This window comes from Zophobas morio, unplaced genomic scaffold (genome assembly GCF_036711695.1).
Source record: "Zophobas morio isolate AGI-343-1 ecotype UQ-CSIRO unplaced genomic scaffold, CSIRO_AGI_Zmor_V1 ptg000022l, whole genome shotgun sequence".
NCBI classification, from domain to species: domain Eukaryota; kingdom Metazoa; phylum Arthropoda; class Insecta; order Coleoptera; family Tenebrionidae; genus Zophobas; species Zophobas morio.
The window spans coordinates 9235750-9257288 of NW_026972127.1; the positions used below are offsets into that span (position 1 = coordinate 9235750).

Sequence of the window (21539 nt, forward strand, 5' to 3'; positions counted from 1 at the left end):
GAAACTGCATGCAAATCGAAAAATTGTAAAATCTAAAAATTGATTCAAATTGAAGATTCAAAAGAAAAATCGAAAAAGTGGAAAATTTTGTAATGGAAACTCGAAGAGTTGCATCGTAAAACTGAAGAAACAAAAAAAATTGAAAAATTGGAGATCGAAAAATTAAAGAAAAGAAAAATTAAAAAATCTAAAAGTTGAAAATTCGAAAAAATGAAAACCGAAATATTGCAAATCGAAAATTCGTGAAATCCAAAAGATGAAAAATTTTATAATGAAAAAAAGAAAAATTATAAAAAAATTGAAAAAGTAAAGTAAAGAAAAAAAACCGAAAGAAAAATTGAAAATCGAAAAATTGAAGACATGGAGAAAAATTTTTAAATTCAAAAATTAAAAACTGAAAATTTGTCAAACTGCAGATCAAAAAATTGTAAAATCTAAAAATAGAAACATCCAAGAATTGCAAATCCAAAAACTGAAAATCTTATAATGAAAACTCGAACAGTTCCGTTGCACACCTGAAGAAACAAAAAAAATTACAATTGAAAAATTGTAAATAGAAAATTTGAAGAAACGAAAAATTGAAAAAATTGAAACTGAGAAAAAAAAATTATAAAATCGGAACACTGAAAATCGAAAAATTGGAAAATTAAAAATCGAAAAATTGAAAAGGCGAATAAATGAAAAAGTTTTAAAATCCAATAATCGAAAAATGAAAAAAATAGCAAAATTGAAAAAGTGATACATTTTAAAAATTATTATCCTTCTTAGTATTCTTGTATTTAAAACAAAAACCAGCAAAATTGGAAAACAAAAAAATTAAAATCTATAAGCTGAAAAGTGAAGAGTGAAAAATTGCAAATAGAAGTTCGAAAAATCCAAAAAATTAAAAGTTTTACACTGAGAAAATCAAAAATTATAAAATCAGAACATTGATAAACCGAAAAACTGAACAAATAAAGAAAACAAAAACCGAAAGAAAAATTGTAAATCGAAAAATTGAGAAAATATAAAATTGAAAAATTACAAATTGAAAAATTAGAAATTGAAAAGTCGTGAAACAGCAAATCGAAAAATTGGGAAATTTAAAAGCTGAAAAGTCCAGAAGTTGGATAATGGAAAAACTGAAAAATTTAGATGGAAAATTAAAGAATCGAAAAATTAGAAACTGCTGAAATTTTAAATCACAAAAGCAAAAAATTGAAGAAACAAAAAATAAAAAACCAAGAAATCATAAGTCGAAAAATTGAGGAAACATTGAAAAATCGAGTAACTGAAAAAACAGAGAAAATAAAAAACCGAAATGAAACATTGGATATCGAAAAATTAACTAAAAAAAATTTAAACTTGAAAACTCGATAAAATTGTAAATTGAAACACTAAAAATCAAAACAAAATTGAAAAATTGAAAAATTTAAGTCAAAAACTCTGCGGGAGTGTTATTCACGCCATACAGAAATTATCAGAAAACAAAAATCCCAAAAAAATGTTGCAATTTTTCAAAAAAGTGGGATTTGTTGAAGTGCATTTCAGGGGCGAAGAAAGTTCTGTCAAAATAACCTTCGACCTATTTTTCTCTTTTAATTTGTAAGAATATTGGTGTACGACATTATTGTCCGTTTGATTGTGATTAAAAATTACTGTTATTATTATTATTATTAATATTATTATTGATCTTATAAAACATGTTTTAATAAGTTTTTAACTAAAAAATAATAATTTTAAAATTGCACTACATTAATTTTAAAAAAATAATAAATTAAAACTACCCGTTTAGCTATTTGCGTCGAATTTTCTAGGACTTATTTCAACCCTCCTAAATTACTAAATATGGTAAACCGGTATCAGTTATCTGATTATGGGATTAATTACACGTTGGTATCGGCTATGGGTATACAATGCGGCATAATAATCAGCTAGGGTGGGAATGCGGTAAAGCCCACCCTCCAATAATGAGGTATGTGTGTATCTAACAATTTTGTAACGCGTTGCGTTAGAGGGAGCGTGGGCTGATCGATTCATCTTGCGGAGCTTTAATGCGAACGAAAGACGCAGAAAGTGAATAAAAATGTCGACGAGAGACTGAAGCTCTGATTGTGTTTAGCACAATAACACGAAAGCTCCACTGCATTCGCAGTTCTGTCCTATCGATTTAGATTTTCTGAAAGGTATGGCAACATGCAGTTAGGACCGGACCGGCTTCCGGTTTGTATAAAAATGTGTTCCGCTTGTCTGGCTCCGGAATTCCTTTGACAATTATTAATTGGGTCCGCTATTGAACAACAGTGACCGATGTCGAACTCTACTTAAATTTAATTCAAAATGCAGAATCGTAAACTAGCTAGCTACTAGAGAATCGTGAAAAGTGCTTAGTGCCAATTTCCTCACCAGTGCAAGTGCAGTACGTCCGTAAATTATTAATTTAATGCAGAAACTTCAAAAGGCTAAATTACTGGAAAATTAATTTTAAAACTTTGGGAAAGTAATTTCAAGAGGCCACACTTTAGGAATTTTCGCAGATTTTAAACCAGACATGGGAAGATTCCGCAAATGCGGCCCTCGTCAAACTGGAAATATTCGAACCGAGATAAGTATAAGTACAGTAAGGATACTAAAATGCTAAGTCAGTACTCATTCCTTAATTACATACCACTAGTCCATTCCGGATGCACTATATAAGTTAATCATGATGAGCCATCAACCTTTCAAGACTTTGAAGAAGAAAATTGAAAGATAAACGCCACTCTCATCAACAGATGTTCTCCTATTTCGCAGTGCAGGGTATCGCGACATTCAGTGAATAATTTATGGCGATTTTCATATTCCTGCAAGCCTGATGTCCTTTCAGGAACGCGCAGAATCTTGAGCAAGGATTTTCCCTGATTTAAAGGCAAGAACGAAAATAAATGGTTTTTATTACATGGATTTATGTCGTGGGAAACAGGAAATTGATTTTTAAATAGACGATTTGGAGTGATAAGTGACGCTGTTATCCAGAACTTTATTTCTCGAACATATAAAAATGTAGCAGAGATGACCGCACTAAATGTTCGTTACGTACAATGCGATGCAGTGACGTATGACATTATAAAAGGGATTTTTTCGGGGAAAATGTTGATAATAGTGACGTTTCTAGAAAATGTGTATTCTTTGAGATGGCATCATCCGAAACGTTAAATATCCGTTTCGGGTCTACAGTAAAAAACCGGCATGAAAGGACTACGTCGATCATATTAAGTTCGTCGTCCTGATTACTACTTGCAATAGTTTTTCTCTAGCACGTAACGTTTTCCCAACAATAAAGCTCATTTTGGTTTTTCTACATCAAAGCGTACTTTAAGCAATTTTGTGTGCTATTATCAAAATTTTATAACCAATTCCGAAAGCTCTCGATACTTAATTAAAAATATCGTAATGATAAAGCTACAAAAATGAAAGAAAGCGCAAATTCTAATTTTTGGAGAAACTCTGCCAATGTGGGACAAGCAGGTTAAATGGTCTGTTTAAACTTCTTAAGGGGGAATAAATCAATTTTTTTCAATTTTTCAGTTAAGGTTTATTTTACCATTCACATTAAAATTTAGGTCTTTTCCTTGAAAATTTTGATGAAGTCAACAAAGACCAAAAACTAATGAAAACTTTAAGAAATAGTAATGACCATTGATCAAACCATAAAAGGTCAAACTTTAAAATGGGGAGAAAATCGAAATCTGAAAAACAACATTAATTTCAATGTTCAATTGGAAAAAAGGTAATAATTTTCTAAAAAATTGGTTCATTAAAAACATCTGAAAGTCAAAATCAACAATAGAATTTTTTTGGTCATTTTCGGCAGCATTCGGGAAAGGGTTAAAAATTCATCTAGGCAGATATTGAAAAATGGAGAGACAGATTTCGACAACCTTAGTTTAAAGTCAAATTTTTAAAATATCCAAAATTTGCAATGGTAGCAATTTTCAAAGGAATGAATTGACAAAAGCTTCTGGAAGTCTGAATCAATAATGTTTTTTTAAATTTTTGACTGCAGCCGGGGAAAAGTCAAAATTTTCCACCGGAACGGAAAAATTGAGCTTTGAAAAATTGACCTATGGACAAAGTTGCCTAATAATCCACAAAAAGTTCTGAGAGACAGATTTCTACGAACGTAATAGAAAAACCTACCGTGTTGATGGCTGTAAACCAAAATTAGAGCCAATTGTCGAAGAATGGTGACATTCTTATTAGGCACTTACTGAGGGAGATTCCGGGGAAAACGGGTGGCCAAGAATTATGAAAGAAGTCGTGTTTGCATAGGAATAATAGGTCTATCGAGGAAAATAATTCAGCCGTTAGTTTTCGAAATATTCGAATTTTAATTCGAATTTTTAAAATATCTCAAATTTTATCACTTACTATTTTGACGATTTTGGAAACATGGTAGATATTTTCAAAAAAGTAAATCTGTAAGAACCTTCTGAAGGTCGAAATCAACAATTTTTATCTAAATTTTTTTGGTATTTTTCGACAGTTTTCGGGAAAAAGTAAAACATTTACAGACATGTATTGAAAAATGGAGCTTACGGCAATCTTGCCTAAAAATTCCCAAACAATTCTAAGAGATATATTTTCACGACCTGAATCTAAAAATATACTGTGTTGATGGTTCCGGACCCAAACTGCAGGCTAGTAGCGAAAACCCCGGAATAATTCTAGAATTCTTGTTAAGGATTTATTTAGAGCGTTTCTAGGATAATCTACTGCCAAGAATTATGAGTTATGACAAAATTTCTGTTTACACAGAAATAATATGTCTGTCAGATAAAACAATCCAAAGTCAATCCATTGATTTTCGAAATATTGGTGTTTAAAATACATTTTTTAAAATATCTCAAAATTTGTCATTTTCTATTTTGGTGATTTTGAAATAATGGTAGGAATTTTCAGAATGTAAAATCGTGAGAAACTTTTGGAAGACGAAATCAACAATATAAATTTTTTGGTAATTTTCGAAATCATTGGGTAGGGGTCAAAAATTCATAGTCAGGAAATGAAAAAATTGCCTTAAAATCCTTAAAAATTCGAAAAGACAGATTTCGACAATCTTGGTGTTGAAAATATTCGGGTATAAAGTCAAATTTTGAAATATCTCACTTTCAATTTTGGCAATTTTGGAAAAATGGTAACAATTGTCAAAGACGTGGATTGACATCAGTTTCTGAAATTCTGAATCAATAATAGATTTTTTTGTAATTTTTGACGGCATCTGGGGAAAAATTAAAAATTTTTAGCAAAAGTATTCAAAAATTGAGCTTTGAAAAACTGAGGTTCGAAAAATTGAGTTTTGACAAAGTTGCCTAAAAATCCCCAAAAAATTCTGACCGATAAATTTCAAGGAACTGAATACAAAAACCTATCGTATTGATGACTCCGGACCAGAATTAGCGGCTATCATCCAAAATCCCGGAATAATGGTGATAGTCTTATTAGCGACTTATTCAGGGCGATTCCAGGAAAACCGAGTGGCCAAGAATTATGAAAAAAATCGTACTTGCGTAGGAACAATAGTCTATCGAGGACAATAATTCAACCATTTTTTTCGAAATATTCGAATTTATATTGAGATTTTTAAATATCTCAAATTTTGTCAGTTACTATATTTTGGTGATTTTGAAAAAATTACAGGAATTTTCAAAAAAATAAATGCGTACGAAACTTCTGAAAGTCGAAATCAACAATATACATTTTTTTGATAATTTTCGGCGGTTTCCGGGGTAAAGACAAAATTCAAGAATAATGGTACGAATCTTCAAAAAGTAGATTCGTAAGAAACTACTGGAGGTCGAAAGCAACATAATATTTTTTTTTGCTAATTTTCGGCGGCATCCGGGGAAAAGTTCAAACATTCGTAGAGGCAACTTGTTATAGAAAATTGAGCTTTGGTAAAGTTATCAAATTTCGACAAGCTTGGTTTTCGAAATATTCGAGTATACATTCAAATTTTTTAAATATTTCAAAATTTGTCACTTTCTACTTCAGCGATTTTGGAAAAATGGTAAGTATTTTCAAAGAAATTAATTGATAAAAAGCTCTGGAGGTCTGAATCAATAATAGAAATTTTTGTAAATTTTGGGGGCATCTGGGGAAAAGTAAAACATTTTTACCGGAAAGTATTGAAAATTTGAGCTTTGAAACATTGAACTTTGAAAAATTGAGCTTTAAAAAATCAAGCTTTGAAAAATTGAGCTTTTAAAATTTAAGATTTGACAAAGTTGCCTAAAAATCTCCAAAAAATTCTAAGAGATAGATTTCGTCGGACTAAATACAAAAACCTCCCATCGAAAATCGCAGAATAATAGTAACATTGTTATTGTAGGGATTTATTTAGAGCGATTCCGGGAAAATAGTATGAAAGTATGAAAAAATTCGTGTTTACGTAGGAAGAATATATCTATCGAGGAAAATAGTCCAAGGTTTTCGAAATATTCGAATTTAAATTAAAATTTTTAAAATGTCTCAAATTTTATCAGTTACTATTTTGGCCCTTTTGGAAAAATAGTAGAAATTTTCAAAAAAGTAAATTCGTAAGAAACTTCTAGAGGTCGAAACCAACAATTTTTTAGGTATTGAAAAACTCAGCTTTTGGCAAAATTGTCTAAAAATGCCCAAAAAAATTTGTGAGATAGATTTCGACGAACTGAATCGTAAAACATATCGTACTGATGATTCCGGACTAAAACTGCAGGCTAGCAACGAAAATTCCGGAATAATCGTGGCATTCTTGTTAAGGACTTGTTTAACACAATTCCGGGAAGATCGGGTGATTAAGAATTATGAACAAATTCTTAGTTCAGTACAAACGATAGGCTTATCAGGGAAAACAATTCAAATACTACCATTAGTTTTCGAAATATTCGGGTTTAAAGCCGAATTTTTAAAATATCTCAAAATTTGTCACTTCCTACTTTGCGATTTTGCAAAAACTGTAGGAATTTTCAAAGTGGATTAATAAAAACTTCTAGAGGTCTGAATCAATACTAAAAAATTTTTGTAATTTTTGACGGCATCCCCAAAAAAGTTAAAAATTTCTACCGGAAGAAAGTGAACTTTGAACAAAGTTGAATAAAAATTCCCAAAAATTCTGAGAGATAAATTTAGACCAACCGAATAGAAAAAATAACGTCTTGATGGTTCCTATTCAATGGCTATCAAAGAAAATCCCGAAATAATGGTGACATTCCTATTAGGGATTTATTGAGGGCGATTCCAGGAAAACCGGGTGGCCAAAAAATTATGAAAAAAATCGTGTTTACGAGGAAACAATAGATCTATTGGAGGAAAATAATCCAGTAATTGGTTTTACAAAATATCTCAATTTAGATTCAAATTTTTTAAATTTCTCAAACTTTATCAGTTACTATGTCTGATGATTTTGGAAAAATGGTAGACATTTTTAAAGGAGTAAATTCCTAAGAAACTTCTGGAAGTCGAAATCAACAATAAAAATTTGTCGGTAATTTTTGACGGATTCCGGAGAAAAGTCAAGAATTCATATTGACAGCAACCGAAAAATTGAGCATTTGGTAGAATTCTCTAAAAATCACCAAAAAATTCTGCGAGATATATTTCGACGGGCTGAATCAAAAAACATCGTATTGATGATTTCGGACTGATAATGCAGGTTGGCAACGAAAATTACCGAATAATCTTGTTACGGACTTATTTAGGGCAACTCTGGAAAAATCCGGTGGCTAAGAATTATGAAAAAATTCGTGATTACGATAGGTCTATCGGGAAAAGCAATTGAAACTTCATACGACTATTGGTTTTCGAAATATTCCTCCTTAAAGTCAAATTTTTTAATCACCTGGAAATTTGTCACTTTCTGTTTTGGTGATTTTCGAAAAATGGTAGAAATTTTCAGACAAGTAAATTCGCAAGAAACTTCTGGAAGTCCGGACTAACACTGCAAGTTAGCAACGAAAATTCCGGCATTCTTGTTAAGGACGTGTTTAGGGTGATTTTGGCAAAGCCGGGTAACCAAGAATCATGAAAAAATTTACGTATGCACAGGAACTATAGGTCTATTGAGAAAAATAATCCAAACTTGATACCATAATTGCTTTTCAAAATTTTCGGATTTATATTAAAATTTTTAAAATTTCTCAAAATTTCTACCGAGGAAAAATACAAAACCACTAATTTTCGAATCCATAAAAAAATTCTGACGGTCGAAATGAACAACAATTTTCAACGACTTCCATGGAAAGTTCAAAAATTCATTCAGTATTGAAAACGTGAGCTTTTGCAAAGGTGCCTAAAAATCCACAAAAGATTCAGAAAAAATGCCGTGTGGAACTGTTGTCGATGGTTCCGGACCAAAATTTCAGACTAGTATGAAAAATTCCGGAATAATCGTGGCATTTTTGTTAAGGACTTATTCAGGGCATTTCCTCAAAAACCGGGTAACCAAGATTTATGAAAAACTTGATACCGCAATTGGTTTTAGAAATATTCCAATTTAAACAACAAGTTTTCAAATATCTCACAATGTCTTAGTTACAATTTTGGCGATTTTGGAAAAAGGGTAGGAATTTTAGAAAAAATGAATTCATGAAAAACTTGGAGACGGAAGTCAGCAATAAAATTTTTTGTGGTAATTTTCGGTGGCATTCGGAGAAAGGACAAGGTGCTGAAAAATTGAACTTTTGTTGGTGGTTTCGGAGCAAAACAGGAATAATCGTGGAATTTTTATTAAGGACGTATTTAAGGCGTTTCCAGGAAAACCAAGTTCCCAACAATTATGAAAAAATTCTTGTTTGCGAAGGAACGATAGGTCTATCGAAGAAAATAAACCAAACTTAATACCACCATTGACTTTCGAAATAATCGTATTTAAAAATCAAATTTTTAATTTTATAATATCAAAATTTGTCAGTTACTATTTTGACGATTTTGGAAAAATGATAGGAAATCAACAAGAAACAATTTTTTGATAATTTCCGACGACATCCAGGAAAAAGTCAAAAATTCATGCAGGCAACAATTTAACTTTTGGTAAAGTTACCTAAAACTCCACAAAAAATTCTGAAAGATAGATTTTGACAAGCTGAATCTAAAAACATACCTTGTTGATGGTTCCGGACCAAAACTGCAGACTAGTGTCGAAAATCCCGGATTAATCGATCATTCTTTTTAAAGACATATTGATGGCAATTTCTGGAAAACCGGTGGCCAAAAATTATGGAAAAAATCGCGTTTGCGCGGGAATGATAGGTCTATTTGAGAAAAATAATCCAAACTCGATATAACCTTTGGTTTTTGAAATATTTGTATTTACATTCAAATTTTTAAAATATCTCAATATTTGTCGCTTTCCATTTTGCTGATTTTTGAAAAACTGTAATACTTCAGTAAATATTTTTAGAGAACTATGCGTGCTAGAAAAAAAGTGTAAGCAAATTCGTAAACAGTGCTAAGAACTAAATTAGGAAAAAGCATGAATAATACAAAAGTTTTCTTTATTGCAAAGTTCCAGAGTGTTGTATCTCGTAATGTGTATTTGTAGGGAATATGTTTAACGATAACATTTATCGAAAAAATAATTAACCCTAATATTTTTCCGAGACCAGTCGGAAACTTTACATCTTCCACCCCGAGAAAATCGATAAAACCCGGAAACAGAAAATCTTAATACAGCAGAAAAACACTCTTGGAGACTGCTAGATTGCAGGAAATGAATGATAAATGTTATCGATGGAAGAAGACGGCGCATATGAATAGATAAAACAGAATGAGATGGCGGTTGTATTGTTACGTACGGTTGTTTACCATACTTCTATCAAAGAGCATCAATAGCAAAACTGAAAGAGGTTGATGGCCCATAGCCTTTCTGCCAAAATACATACAGTGCAGTGGTTTTCCCTTTGGAGTACTGACCTCTTCGTCACCTACCTCGGCCTTTTTGGCCTTTGGATCGGCGACCTGCAATGTCTCATCCGGGGGCAGCCGCCACTCGTTTCGGTCAGCGTGCACATTAGCGTGCATTCCGTTATCCGCCCCGTGTTCTCACCCTTCCGTGCCGCCACTGTCTCAACTCTTGCGTCACCTCCGCTGGAAGTGGGCTCTTTCGAGTGGACTCAACAGTTTTGATCTGAAATATAACAAGAACAATGAGATTTTTCGCTCGAACACTAAATTATCGATTAGGGCTCGATCGCCTTGATCAGAGGCATCGAGCCCGATTTAAATTTATTTATTTTGATTTCGTTTTTGAAAGCTATGTATCTGTCGGTTGGAGCTTACTTGAGTGATCGATATAAAATGACGCGGTCAGTGGAGTGACATAACAAAGTGACGACAAAAAAAACAAACATTTTCTAAGTTGTTTACGGCCGTTTTTCGGCAGATAAATCTCGGGGAAGGGCTCGGAAACCCCGTTTAAATCATTTTTCAACTTACTACTATTATAAAATATGCACATGCTCGGCAGGACTTCCGGATTTATGTTTCTCAGCGCGGGTCTATTTGAAGATGGATTTCTCTTCTCGGGGAAACTACGCTAGATAAGTAAAGTAGTTCTAAGATGTTTTATGTGTTCGATACGTTACGTCGGGAAAATTATGTTAAATTACCCCGTCGAGCTGCCAGAGAGACCTAAATATTTTTTGGCCGCTTCGGTCGGTGCGCCAATCGAACATGCTTCAAAGGCTGAAATGTACATGAGCTGAATAATGCGAATTCAGTTACAAGCGAAATTGTTGAAGCATTCAGTTGTAACGACAAAGTATTTCGCATTACCATTCGGTCCCCAAAGCCGTACGAGTATTTAAAAATTCAACACGTTTTTGCGTATTTGGTTTAACAACTCATCCGTTTGCACTTCTGTGACGTAATGCTGCAATAATAATGGATAACAGACGACTGCGTCCCACGGGTGCAGCCCCCAAAGCAAAAGGGGAAATTTATTCCGCAAATCTGTAATTTAAAACAAACATTCGACGCATTTTTGGGACAATTTTGTCAGTTTAAAAATGTTAATGAAAATGTATAAAAACTACTATCCAGTACTCGCTCCGCTCGTTCTCAGTAACGTTGAATGCTCGCCAGATCTCTTGATTTATTCCACCGCAACATGTAAACAACCAGCCGGTTAACAGTATACTAGATCACACAGCCTGTTTAAAAATCAATACTACGACGTACATAAATGATAAAGAATTCAAAGCATCACTCCTCGAATTTGCCAACTTAATAGAAGCATAACGTTTTTCACTTTTAAAGTTTCCCAGCATCCTATAGTTTCATTTGTGCACGACTTTTATGCATTTTCCATATCTAAACTTTCTATGCCCCAACGTGATATAAATCACAATTTGCTGCATCCACCTCTAATAAATTTAAGAAATCGAATTTTTCACCAGGTCGCAGTACGCAATATCTTTTCGAGTATTTCCGTTCTGACGCTGACAGGTTTCAGCGTAAAAGTGACTTTAATATTTATGAACTCTTCATTTGACGTCTACAAACACATTTCGGGCGGCCTTTCCACACTCAAAAACCCTGGAGGGAGACAATAATGCAAAGAATGAAAAATTGCACTCGAGGTAAAAGGTCAATTAAAGGAGAAACGGCGATCAATCTTTCGTTTTTTATTAAACTCAAATAAACAAAAATAAATCACGAGGGGTAACCGAAGTGCTGTGATTTTTTATTTGAGAACAATGCTCCGCGGAGAAGCTAATTTTAACTTGGCTTTGCATAAATATGTCATTATCAAAGGGTTGCATGCACCTCTGCAAGAAATCTTTATTTACGTTTTTTTAAATTGTGTGATAAGGTGGTTAAAATAGAATTTCTTGAGGGGGAACTTGAACTTTTTTATCGACGGAAATTTAACACAGAATCAAAAATGACATAACGCTGAATTCAGAAAATATTCAACGCAAGATATGTACTTAAATTCTAAACGTGATTGTGAAATAACGTCATTAATTTTTTGGTTGGGATGAACAGACAAATTTTGGCTAGTCCATCAATCCGGAAATTTTATATCTAATAAGATTGCTATAAGATTACTAACAGGCATACAATAGACAGACGGAAACAGGAGATAAATAATTTTTTATGTTGTAAAAGCTGAGACAAATTAGACAAGAAAAATTGGTAAAAGGTTATTTCGACAGAACTTTCCCCGCCCCTTAAATGCAGCCTAACAAATCCTGCTTCTTTGAAAAATTATAAAAAAATTTGCGATTTTTATTTTCTGATATCCTCGATTAAGTAAAAACCAGTGTCGGAAATGACACTTGAATTTTTCAATTCATCAATTTTTCATTTTGCAATATGTCCAGTTTTCAAGTTTAAATTTTTCAGTTTCAATTTCCCAACTTTTGAATTTTTCAATTTTTAGATTCTGCAGTGTCTCGTTTTCAGTTTCTCGAGTTTTTAGTTTTTAATTTCTCAAATTTCCGTTTCGGTTTTTTATTTTCTTTGTTTCGATTTTACAATATTTTGTTCTTTCAATCCAATTTTTTCACTTTTTCAGTCCTTCAAATTTTCGCACCCCAATTTTTCGTTTCGGTTTTTTATTTTCTTTACTTTAACAATTTTTCGATTTTTCAATGTTCCAGTTTTACAATTTTTTGTTTTTTCGTTTTCAGTTTTTGCAATTTCTCGATTTGTAATTTTTTGTTTCTTCAGTTTTACGATTTCCAACTAACTGTTCGAGTTTTCATTTTTAAATTTTTCAGTTCTTCGATTATAAAACTTCTGTATATTTCAATTTTTAGATTTCACAATTTTTTTATTAAACTGCAAATGGGTTTTGAATTTTAAATTTTTCAATTTTCCGATTTTGCAATTTTTAACGTCTTCAATTTTTCGATTTGTAATTTTTCGTTTCGATTTTTTATTTTCTTTATTTTTTCAATTTTTCAGTTTTCGAATGGTCTAATTTTATAATCTTTAATTTTTAAATTTTTGGATTTTTCAATTTTTCAATTTGCAATTCTTCGTTTTTTGAATTTTAGGTTTTTCAGTCTGTCAAATTTTCAATTTTTCGTTTCTTCAATTTTCGATTTGGCATTTTTCTAGTTTTCATTTTCAATATGTAATAACTATAATTTTTAAAAAATTTCACCTTTCAATTTTAGAATTTTTCCATTTTTCAATTAATGGAATTTAAAATTTTTTATTAGTTCCATTTTTGGTTTTTAATTTTCAATTTGTCAGTAATTTATTTTAAAATTTTTCGATCTTTCAATTTACAATTTTGAGGATTCTGTAATTTTTCTATTTTACAATTTTTGGGTTTTCCAAATTTTTGATTCGTTTCGTTTTTTCTTCTTTTCAATTTTTAGACTGATTATTTTTTTTTAATGTTTCATTCTTTCGTTTCTTTAGAGCTTGCAAAGTTTCGATTTGAGTTTCACGAGTTTTTAATTTTTAATTTCTCAAATTTTTGATTTGCAATTTTTCGTTTCGGTTTCTTATTTTCTTTGTTTCGATTTTATTTATTTATATTTTATTTTTTTAATTCAATTTTTTTCTATTTTTCGTTTCTTCAATTTTTCGATTTGTGATTTCTCGATGTTTTTTGTTTCTTTAATTTTTGCTTTTGCAAGTTTTTAGTTTAAAATTTGTCAAGTTTTCAATTTTTTGATGATTAAATTTTTATTTTAACAATTTTTCTTCCTTCTAGTTTTTAGATTGATTATTTTTTCGATTTTTAAATTTCTCGAATTTTAGTTTTTCAATGTTCAATTCTTTCGTTTGTTCAGTGCTTCGACTCGCAATGTTTCGATTTGAGTTTTTAAAGTTTTCAATTTTTAATTTCTCAAATTTTTGATTTGCAATTTTTCGTTTCGGATTTTTTATTTTCTTTGTTTCGATTTTATAATATTTTGTTTTTTCAATTCTATTTTTTCCTTTTTCGTTTTCTCAATTTTTCAACTTGCGATTTCTTAATTTTTCATTTTTTTTGTTTCTTAAATTTTTTGCTTTTACAAGTTTTGGAATTAAAATTTCTCAAGCTTTCAATTTTTGGATCATTTAATTTTTACTTTCTTCAAATTTTTGGATTGTAATTTTTCTTTTCGGTTTTCATTTTCATTATTTTAACGATTTTCCGATTTTTCAATGTCCCGATTTTATTACTTTTGCTTTTCGATTTCAGTTTCTTGATTTTTCGATTTGCAATTTTTCAGTTTTTCATTTTTTTGCAACTCTTCGAATTTTCATTTTTAAATTTTTCAGTTTTTCGATTTTCCAACTTCTGGATATTCAGTTCACGAGATTTCAATTTTTAATTTTTTAATTTTGCCATTTTTCAATTTTTAATTTCTTCACTTTTACGATATGCAACTCTTCGAATTTTCATTTTTAAATTTTTCAGTTTTTTGATTTTCCAACTTCTAGACGTTACAATTTTTAATTTCTTCAATTTTTCATTTTGCAATTTTTCCTTTCGATTTTTTATTTTCTTTGTTTTTTCAATTTTTCTGTTTTCCAATGTTCGGATTTTATAATTTTTCATTTTTTCAATTTGAATTTTTTTAATTATTGGATTTTTCTATTTGCAATTTTTCTGTTTGTTAACCTTTAGGATTTTTACTTTTTCATATTTTCAAGTTTAGATTTTTCAGTTTCTCGATTTTTCAGTTTTAGTTTCTTCAATTTTCGATTTGCAATTTTTCTAGTTTTCATTTTAAATGAGTAATAATAACTATAATTTATAAAGAAATCACTTTTCAATTTTAGAAGTTTTCCATTTTTCATTGATTCGATTTTTGGATTTTTAATTTTTCAAATTTTTCGAGATGTGGTATCTCAGATTTTCGATTTGCAATTTTTCGTTTCGATTTTTGAATTTCTTTGTTTCGATTTTATATTGTTTTGTTTTTTTAATTCAATTTTTTCTATTTTTCAATTTATGATATCTCAATTTTTAATTTTTTTATTTGTTCAATTTTTTACTTTTTCAAGTTTTTGATTTAAAATTTCTCAAATTTTCAACTTTTCGATCCTTTAATTTTTCATTTCTTCAAATTTTTCGTTTCGGTTTTTATTTTCTTTATTTTAACGATTTTCCGATTTTTCAATGTTGCGATTTTATAATTTTTGCTTTTCGATTTCAGTTTTTTTAATTTTTCATTTCTTCAATTTTTCGATTTGCAATTTTTCAATTTTTCACTTTTTTGTTTCCTCAATTTTACGAGATACAACTCTTCGAATTTTCGTTCTTAAAATTTTCAATTTTTCGATTTTCCAACTTCTGGATGTTTCAATTTTAGATTTTGCAATTTTTTGATTAGCAATTTCACGAGATTTCATTTTTGATTTTTTAATTCTGCGATTTTTCAATTTTTAATTCTTCAGCTTTCAATTTTTCGTTCCGATTTTTTATTTTCTTTGTTTTTTCAATTTTTCAGTTTTCAGTGTTCTGATTTTATAGTTTTTCATATTTACAATGTGAATTTTTTAAATTTTTCGTTCTTTCAATTTTACATTTTTCAATGTCTTCATTTTTCAATTTTCGGTTTCTTCAATTTTCGATTTACGATTTTTCTAGTTTTCATTTTCAATATGTAATAACAATTATAATTGAAAAAAAATGACTTCAATTTTAGAATTTTTCCATTTTTCAATTAATGGATTTTAAAATTTTTCATAATTCGATTTTTCGATTTATAATTTTTCAATTTTTTTATATATAATTTTCAAATTTTTCTAGCATTCAATGTTACAGTTTTTCAGTTCTATTTTACAATTTTGAGGATTCTATAATTTTTTGATTTAACAATATTTGGGTTTCCCAATTTTTTTATTCAATTCGTTTTTTCTTCTTTTCAATTTATTCATTTTTTTGGGATTTTTAAGTTTCTCGGGTTTTTAGTTGTTCAGTGTTTCATTGTTTCATTTCTTCGGTGCTTCAATTTGCAATTTTTCGATTTTCGATTGTTTCGATTTTCCAACTTTTCGATTCAAAAAAATGTAAAAATTGCGAAATTATGAAAAAATTATAAAAGTACAAAAATTGGAAGTCAAGAACTTATAGAATTGAAAGAACGAAACATCCAAATTAAAAATCGAAAAAATGAAAAATCGGGAAAACGAAATCTCGTAAAACGAAATATTGAAAATTAAAAAATCGAAAAATCCAATAAAATTGGGAAGTTGAAAAGTCAAAAAATGAAAAACTCTATTATCAAAAAATTGGAAATTTGAAAAATTTAAAAAAACGAAAAATTGAAAAATTTAGAAGTCTCTAAACTGAAAAATTGAAAAAATTTAAGTTGAAAGGATTAAGAACAGTTATGACATTGAAAATTGGAAAAACTGAAAAAAAAACCGAAAAATTGTGATATCAAAAAATTGATCGAAGGTAAATAAATCTAGATTTTTCGATTACAAGACTTGATTTTACCAATTTTATTTTTACAATAAAGGTATGTTTTTCCATTACGAGACCTCGGCTAATTTGGATATGACGTCATCAAGTTTTTGGAAGGGGATAAACGAATAAATTTCCGTTAACGATTTACCAAGATCACAATAATCTTAAATTGGCATTCGGTTTTGCAGTTTCAAAGTTAAATTGCATAATGTTACTACACAATTTTGATTTCTTTTACTAAAAATCTGGATATCTAGGGTAAAAACTGAACACGGATTCATAAACCACATGTGAAGGGATATGTTATTTTATATAATTGAAATAGCATTTACTAATGAAAATTTTGGAGATGACGTCATCCTATTGTTGGTGGGGATATTTTATTATTATTATTATTACAATATAAATACAGATTGAGACTGTTGCAGTCTATAGATCTGTAGAGTTAACAAATATAAATGGTCTTCTATACAAAAATTGAAATTAAATTCTATTATACAAAATTAAAATAATAAAAGAAAAAAAAAAAAAGTTGATTGTGTTAGTTATTTGCCACGTTGAGATCGTCATATGCGTTTTTAAAGCTGTTTGTAGTTCGCGCTTCAACAATTTCCTGGGGGAGGTTGTTCCAAGTATCAAATATTCTATTTGGGAGAAAATTCTGGCGGATGGAAGTTTTGAATTTTTCTTTTTTGAGCTTCAGGGGGTGGCCTCGAAGACGTGCATCGTCATTAATTGTAAACAATGTTTGGAGATCAACTGGGAAGTGACCATGAAGAATTCTAAAAGTAATTATCATATCGCCTCTTTTTTTTCTTTGTTCAAATGCGGGTAGGTTCCATAGCCTAAGTCTCTCTTCGTATGAGGGTCTATTCGTTCCAAAGGACAACCTGGTGGCTCGACGTTGCGTAAGTTCGAGTCGGTTCTTATCGCTCACACGACTGCAGTACCATACTGGACCTCCAAATTCCAACACGGGTCTTACGTAGGTGGTATAAAGTTTCTTCGCAGATCTCGAAGAAATGTGTTGGAATGTCTTGCTGATTAGATATAACATCTTGTTGGCTTTGTGACATATTTTGTTGATGTGCGATGACCACGATAAATCGCTGGTTACTGTGATTCCAAGATCGACTTGTTCTGCCACAACTTTTATGGTGGTGTCATTTATTTGGTAGTCGACACAGGGGTTGTTTTTGCAAAGACGAAGTATGGTGCATTTGTCTTGGTTTAACGGCAGCAGCCAAGCATCGGACCAGTGTTTAATAGTGGTAAGATCTGACTGTAATTGACCAGGGTCTTTGAGTGGATTGGAATAAAGCTTAATATCGTCAGCAAACATGGCTATGTTGGAATGAATTAACTTGGGAATGTCTGATGTAAAAACTAAGAAGAGGAGAGGACCCAGAATTGAGCCTTGGGGGACTCCACTTTGGACAGGCCTTATTTGAGAGAAATCTAAATATGCGATATCCCGTGGTTGTTCAGAATCTAAAGCTAGTGTCCAGTCATTGACACACACTAGCATGTTAGTAATCGTTGAACGTCCAGGTAGAAATCCGTGTTGGCAGTCGGGAATAATCTTTTCGTGTAGTAAAAATGTCAACATTTGTTTATATATAATCGTTTCCAGTACTTTGCATATAATCGATGTTAAACTTATTTGCCGGTAATTTGTGGGGGAAAATTTGTCTCCTTTTTTGTAGATTGGAGTTACGTTGGCTGTTAACCACTGGCAGGGAAGTGTTGCTTCTTCAATTGAAGATTTGGTGATGCAAAATATGGGGGTGGTAATTTCCTCGATACAGGCGTTGATAACCTGGCAAGTGATGTTGTCGGGACCTGGGGCGCTTTGTCTTTTAGCTATTTCTTTGAGAGTTTCTTTTATCGCGGCCTCTGTAGTAATTATGTTCGACAAGGAATTTCTGTTTGAAACGATTGTCTTTAAAAATGGTCCATAAGTTTCCAGGCTGTAGTTGGAGTGGAATTCATCTGCAAGGAGATCCGCTGTTTCTTTGTTAGATAGGCAAAGGTTGCCGTCGGGTTTTCTTAGTAATGGAATACCAACTTTGGTTGAGAGGGATGACCTTATGTATTTGTAAAATTTCTTAGAAGATTCTGATTTTGCTAAATTGTCTTCGAAAATTTTTCTTGCTTTTTTCAGCTCTGAAACGACGTGGTTAGAAAATCTTCTGTGATCGAGATATTTGTTTTCCGATGGACTTCTTTTATATGCTTCCCAAATACGCTTTTTTTGTTTGATTAACTTGAGTAAATGGTGATTTATCCAAGGTTTCTGAGGGAGGACTTTAATTTTTATAGTAGAAGTATGTTTTTTTACGGAGCTGGATAATTTTGTTTCAAATAACTTCCACATTTGAGAAGTGTTGAGTGAATTGAATGCTGAGTTCCAGCTGATAAGGGCAAGGTCATTTCGAACTTTGTCGTAATTTGTGCGATTAATTCTTTTAATGATCCCATTTTTTGCTTGCGTGACATGGATTTGGAGCTTGGATGCAATTGTGAGGTGATCTGATTTTCCTAATGGTGGTAAGTATTCTATGTTTGTCAGTAAATGTAAATCGTTTGTAAAAATTAAATCCGTTTGAGAAGGGGCTTGATTTTGTCGAATTCTCGTTGGCTTCGTGATTAATTGGTTTAAGTTTCCTTCCAGAATAGACTCCAAAATGTTTTCGTTGTAGGGCGAATTTGGTATTATTGGCCAAGATAGGTGTGTCATGTTAAAGTCGCCTGCGATGATCACATTTTTGTTGGAAAGGGAAAAATTTTTAATGCTGTGGAATAAAGAAAAATCAATTTCCGGAATGGGTCTAAAGAAGGGTCTATAAATGCAACCTATAGAAAGACTAAATTGAGGTGAATGCATGTTTAAGGCTAATGCCTCGCAGCCCGCAGGTGTTTCAAAAGGAATCGTTGAAATTTGGACTTTAGATGCTAATTTGTTATCGATAAAAATGCAGATGCCGCCACCTCTACCAGTGTTACGATCTTGACGATACAACTGATAGCCTTGAAGAGATATCAGAGAGTCAGGAATGTTTGTTGATAACCAGGTTTCTGTTAACATAATTATATTTGGATTATTAAGTTGAACAAATGCGGTAAATTCGTTTATTTTAGAAAAAAGTGAATTAACATTAGCATAAACAAGGTTCCATTCGAGTATTCGTTTTCTTTGTTTTTTGAAATGGTGACAATAGTTGGTTTACCTTGTACATATTTAATGGTAAGGTTGGCTTCTCCGTTGTCGATTCGATTTTGAAGTGTAGTACGTAGTGACTTTAGATAACTTAGTTGTCGTGGAGTTTTGTCGTCAGATATTTTGATGTTCCCAAATTTGGATGAGTCCAAATTTTTCTTATTTTTGAGGATTAAACGCGCCTGTTCTTCACCAGGAAAAATTACTTTTAGTGGCCGTGTTTTGTTGGGTGTAGCCTTACCTAAGCGGTGACATTTAATTTGCGAAATATTTCCTTCTGTGCTGCGGTGTAAGTTATCAATAATTGTGGAAACGGTCAGAAGATCTTCTTCTTGGCGGTTCTGAATGGAGCCCGTTTTTTTCTGGAATTCCATGGATAATAATATTTTTTGCTTTTTTCATACGTTCTAGCGCCTCTCCAGTTGCTTCCTCAAAAATTTCCTCACTGAGTTTTTCTTGTTTTTGGGTATCTAATTTGTTTTCAATGGATTCAACTCGGGTAACTAGTTTTAACAACAAAGAGCGTAAATCTATATTGTTACAATGCTTGCAAAAAATTTTTAAGGTCTTATTCTTATTTTGAGTGACTCTTTGAACATCCTCATCGGAAAGTCCTGCACAGGACATGTGGATGTGTCCAGTACATCCATCACATGTGACGAGCGTTTTGCAGTTGCCGATCGGCGCTGCACAATTGCGGCAGCTCGGCATTGTTGTTTTATTGGCGAGTAACGACAAAAAGGGAAGTAAGAAAATTGGGTAGATAAGCGGGCTCGATGTTTGACCAATTACGATTTGTAAATTAGGGCACTTACATGAGTGAGATGAACGAAACCATAAGCGCCGGTGCACCTTCTGCACCAGATCTGGCTTTGGGCAAAAATTTATTTTTGAAGACCAAAAGACACTGGAGCAAAGCAGCGTAAAAACAGAGAACCACAAAACACCGTCCGTGCGCTTTCACTGCCACTGCTTATTTTATCCAAATATCCAACACGATATGCCTAATACACATATAAAATTTGACAACAATTGGTCTAGCAGTTTCGGAGATTATTTGTCTAATAAAAAATCGAACAGACGGCAGACAGACAGACAGATGGAAACGGAAAACCAGTTTTTTCGTACTCTAGGAGCCATGAAACATCGAGAAAACATAAAAATACCAGTCGTCCAACGGACTCGATTACAACCCTTCCTTAGCTTTACTCAGAAAGTAATAACTTCGAAATTCGACGTAAAAATAAAACATCCATTAGCTAATTACTAAAAAATAATAACAGTTTACCTCCAGTGACAAAACAGCGATTATGATTAAGTAACGAAGCAATAAAACTTCCTCCAAGCTCTCGGCAATCAAGTTCGCTGCTAAGAAGAGTGGACATAAATATTTACAAGAGTCCTAATTTTTCCCCACCGACAATTGGATAATGTAAGGGACTTAACTGGTAACCCTTTTCCAAGTTGAAACTTAATTAAGTGAATTTTGACCTGGACTAATATAATTAATTCTGTAAGCTTCCATAGCCGTGTAACAGGAAGAGTCCGCCTGGATCCTAAAATGTATTACAGCTAATCGTTCTGAATTGTTAAAATGTTGGGGGGGTATTTTAGTGACGACAAAGTTTAGTTAGAGAGGCATAAAGTCGTTAAATGACAGAAGTTTCGGGGGACTTTAATTTTATTAGTAATAACGGCCAGGTTCACCACTCAACAACCAACTAAACAAGACCATTTTTAAATTTTGAATCTTAGCACTGTGATGTGTCAGTATTCTATTAAGTGGAATGAATTTATGGCTTCTCTGGTACTCATTTTCGAATGTTATTATTAATGTTTCTGGCGGAAAGCGTTCCGGTCGAGATCAAAGTAAGTCAACGCAGTGTTGCGAGAATCGGCCTTTTGTTGTTCCAGAAGGAAGATTTGAAATACGGTTATAGTTTCTGTTTT

General features: G+C 31.7%; 1 protein-coding gene across 2 annotated transcripts in view; it reads right to left on the reverse strand.

Moving 5' to 3' along the window:
• Positions 1-21539, reverse strand: part of LOC135133533 (inactive dipeptidyl peptidase 10) — a 274882-nt gene that overhangs the window by 105150 nt on the left and 148193 nt on the right. The window contains exon 2 of one of the 2 annotated variants that reach the window (XM_064061982.1): positions 9928-10126. In XM_064061982.1, the coding sequence (XP_063918052.1) occupies positions 9928-10020 (93 nt within the window). In that variant the 5' untranslated portion in view covers positions 10021-10126. Of the gene's footprint in view, positions 1-9912; positions 10127-21539 lie in introns of both variants that reach the window. The other variant, XM_064061981.1, reaches the window with a different exon arrangement.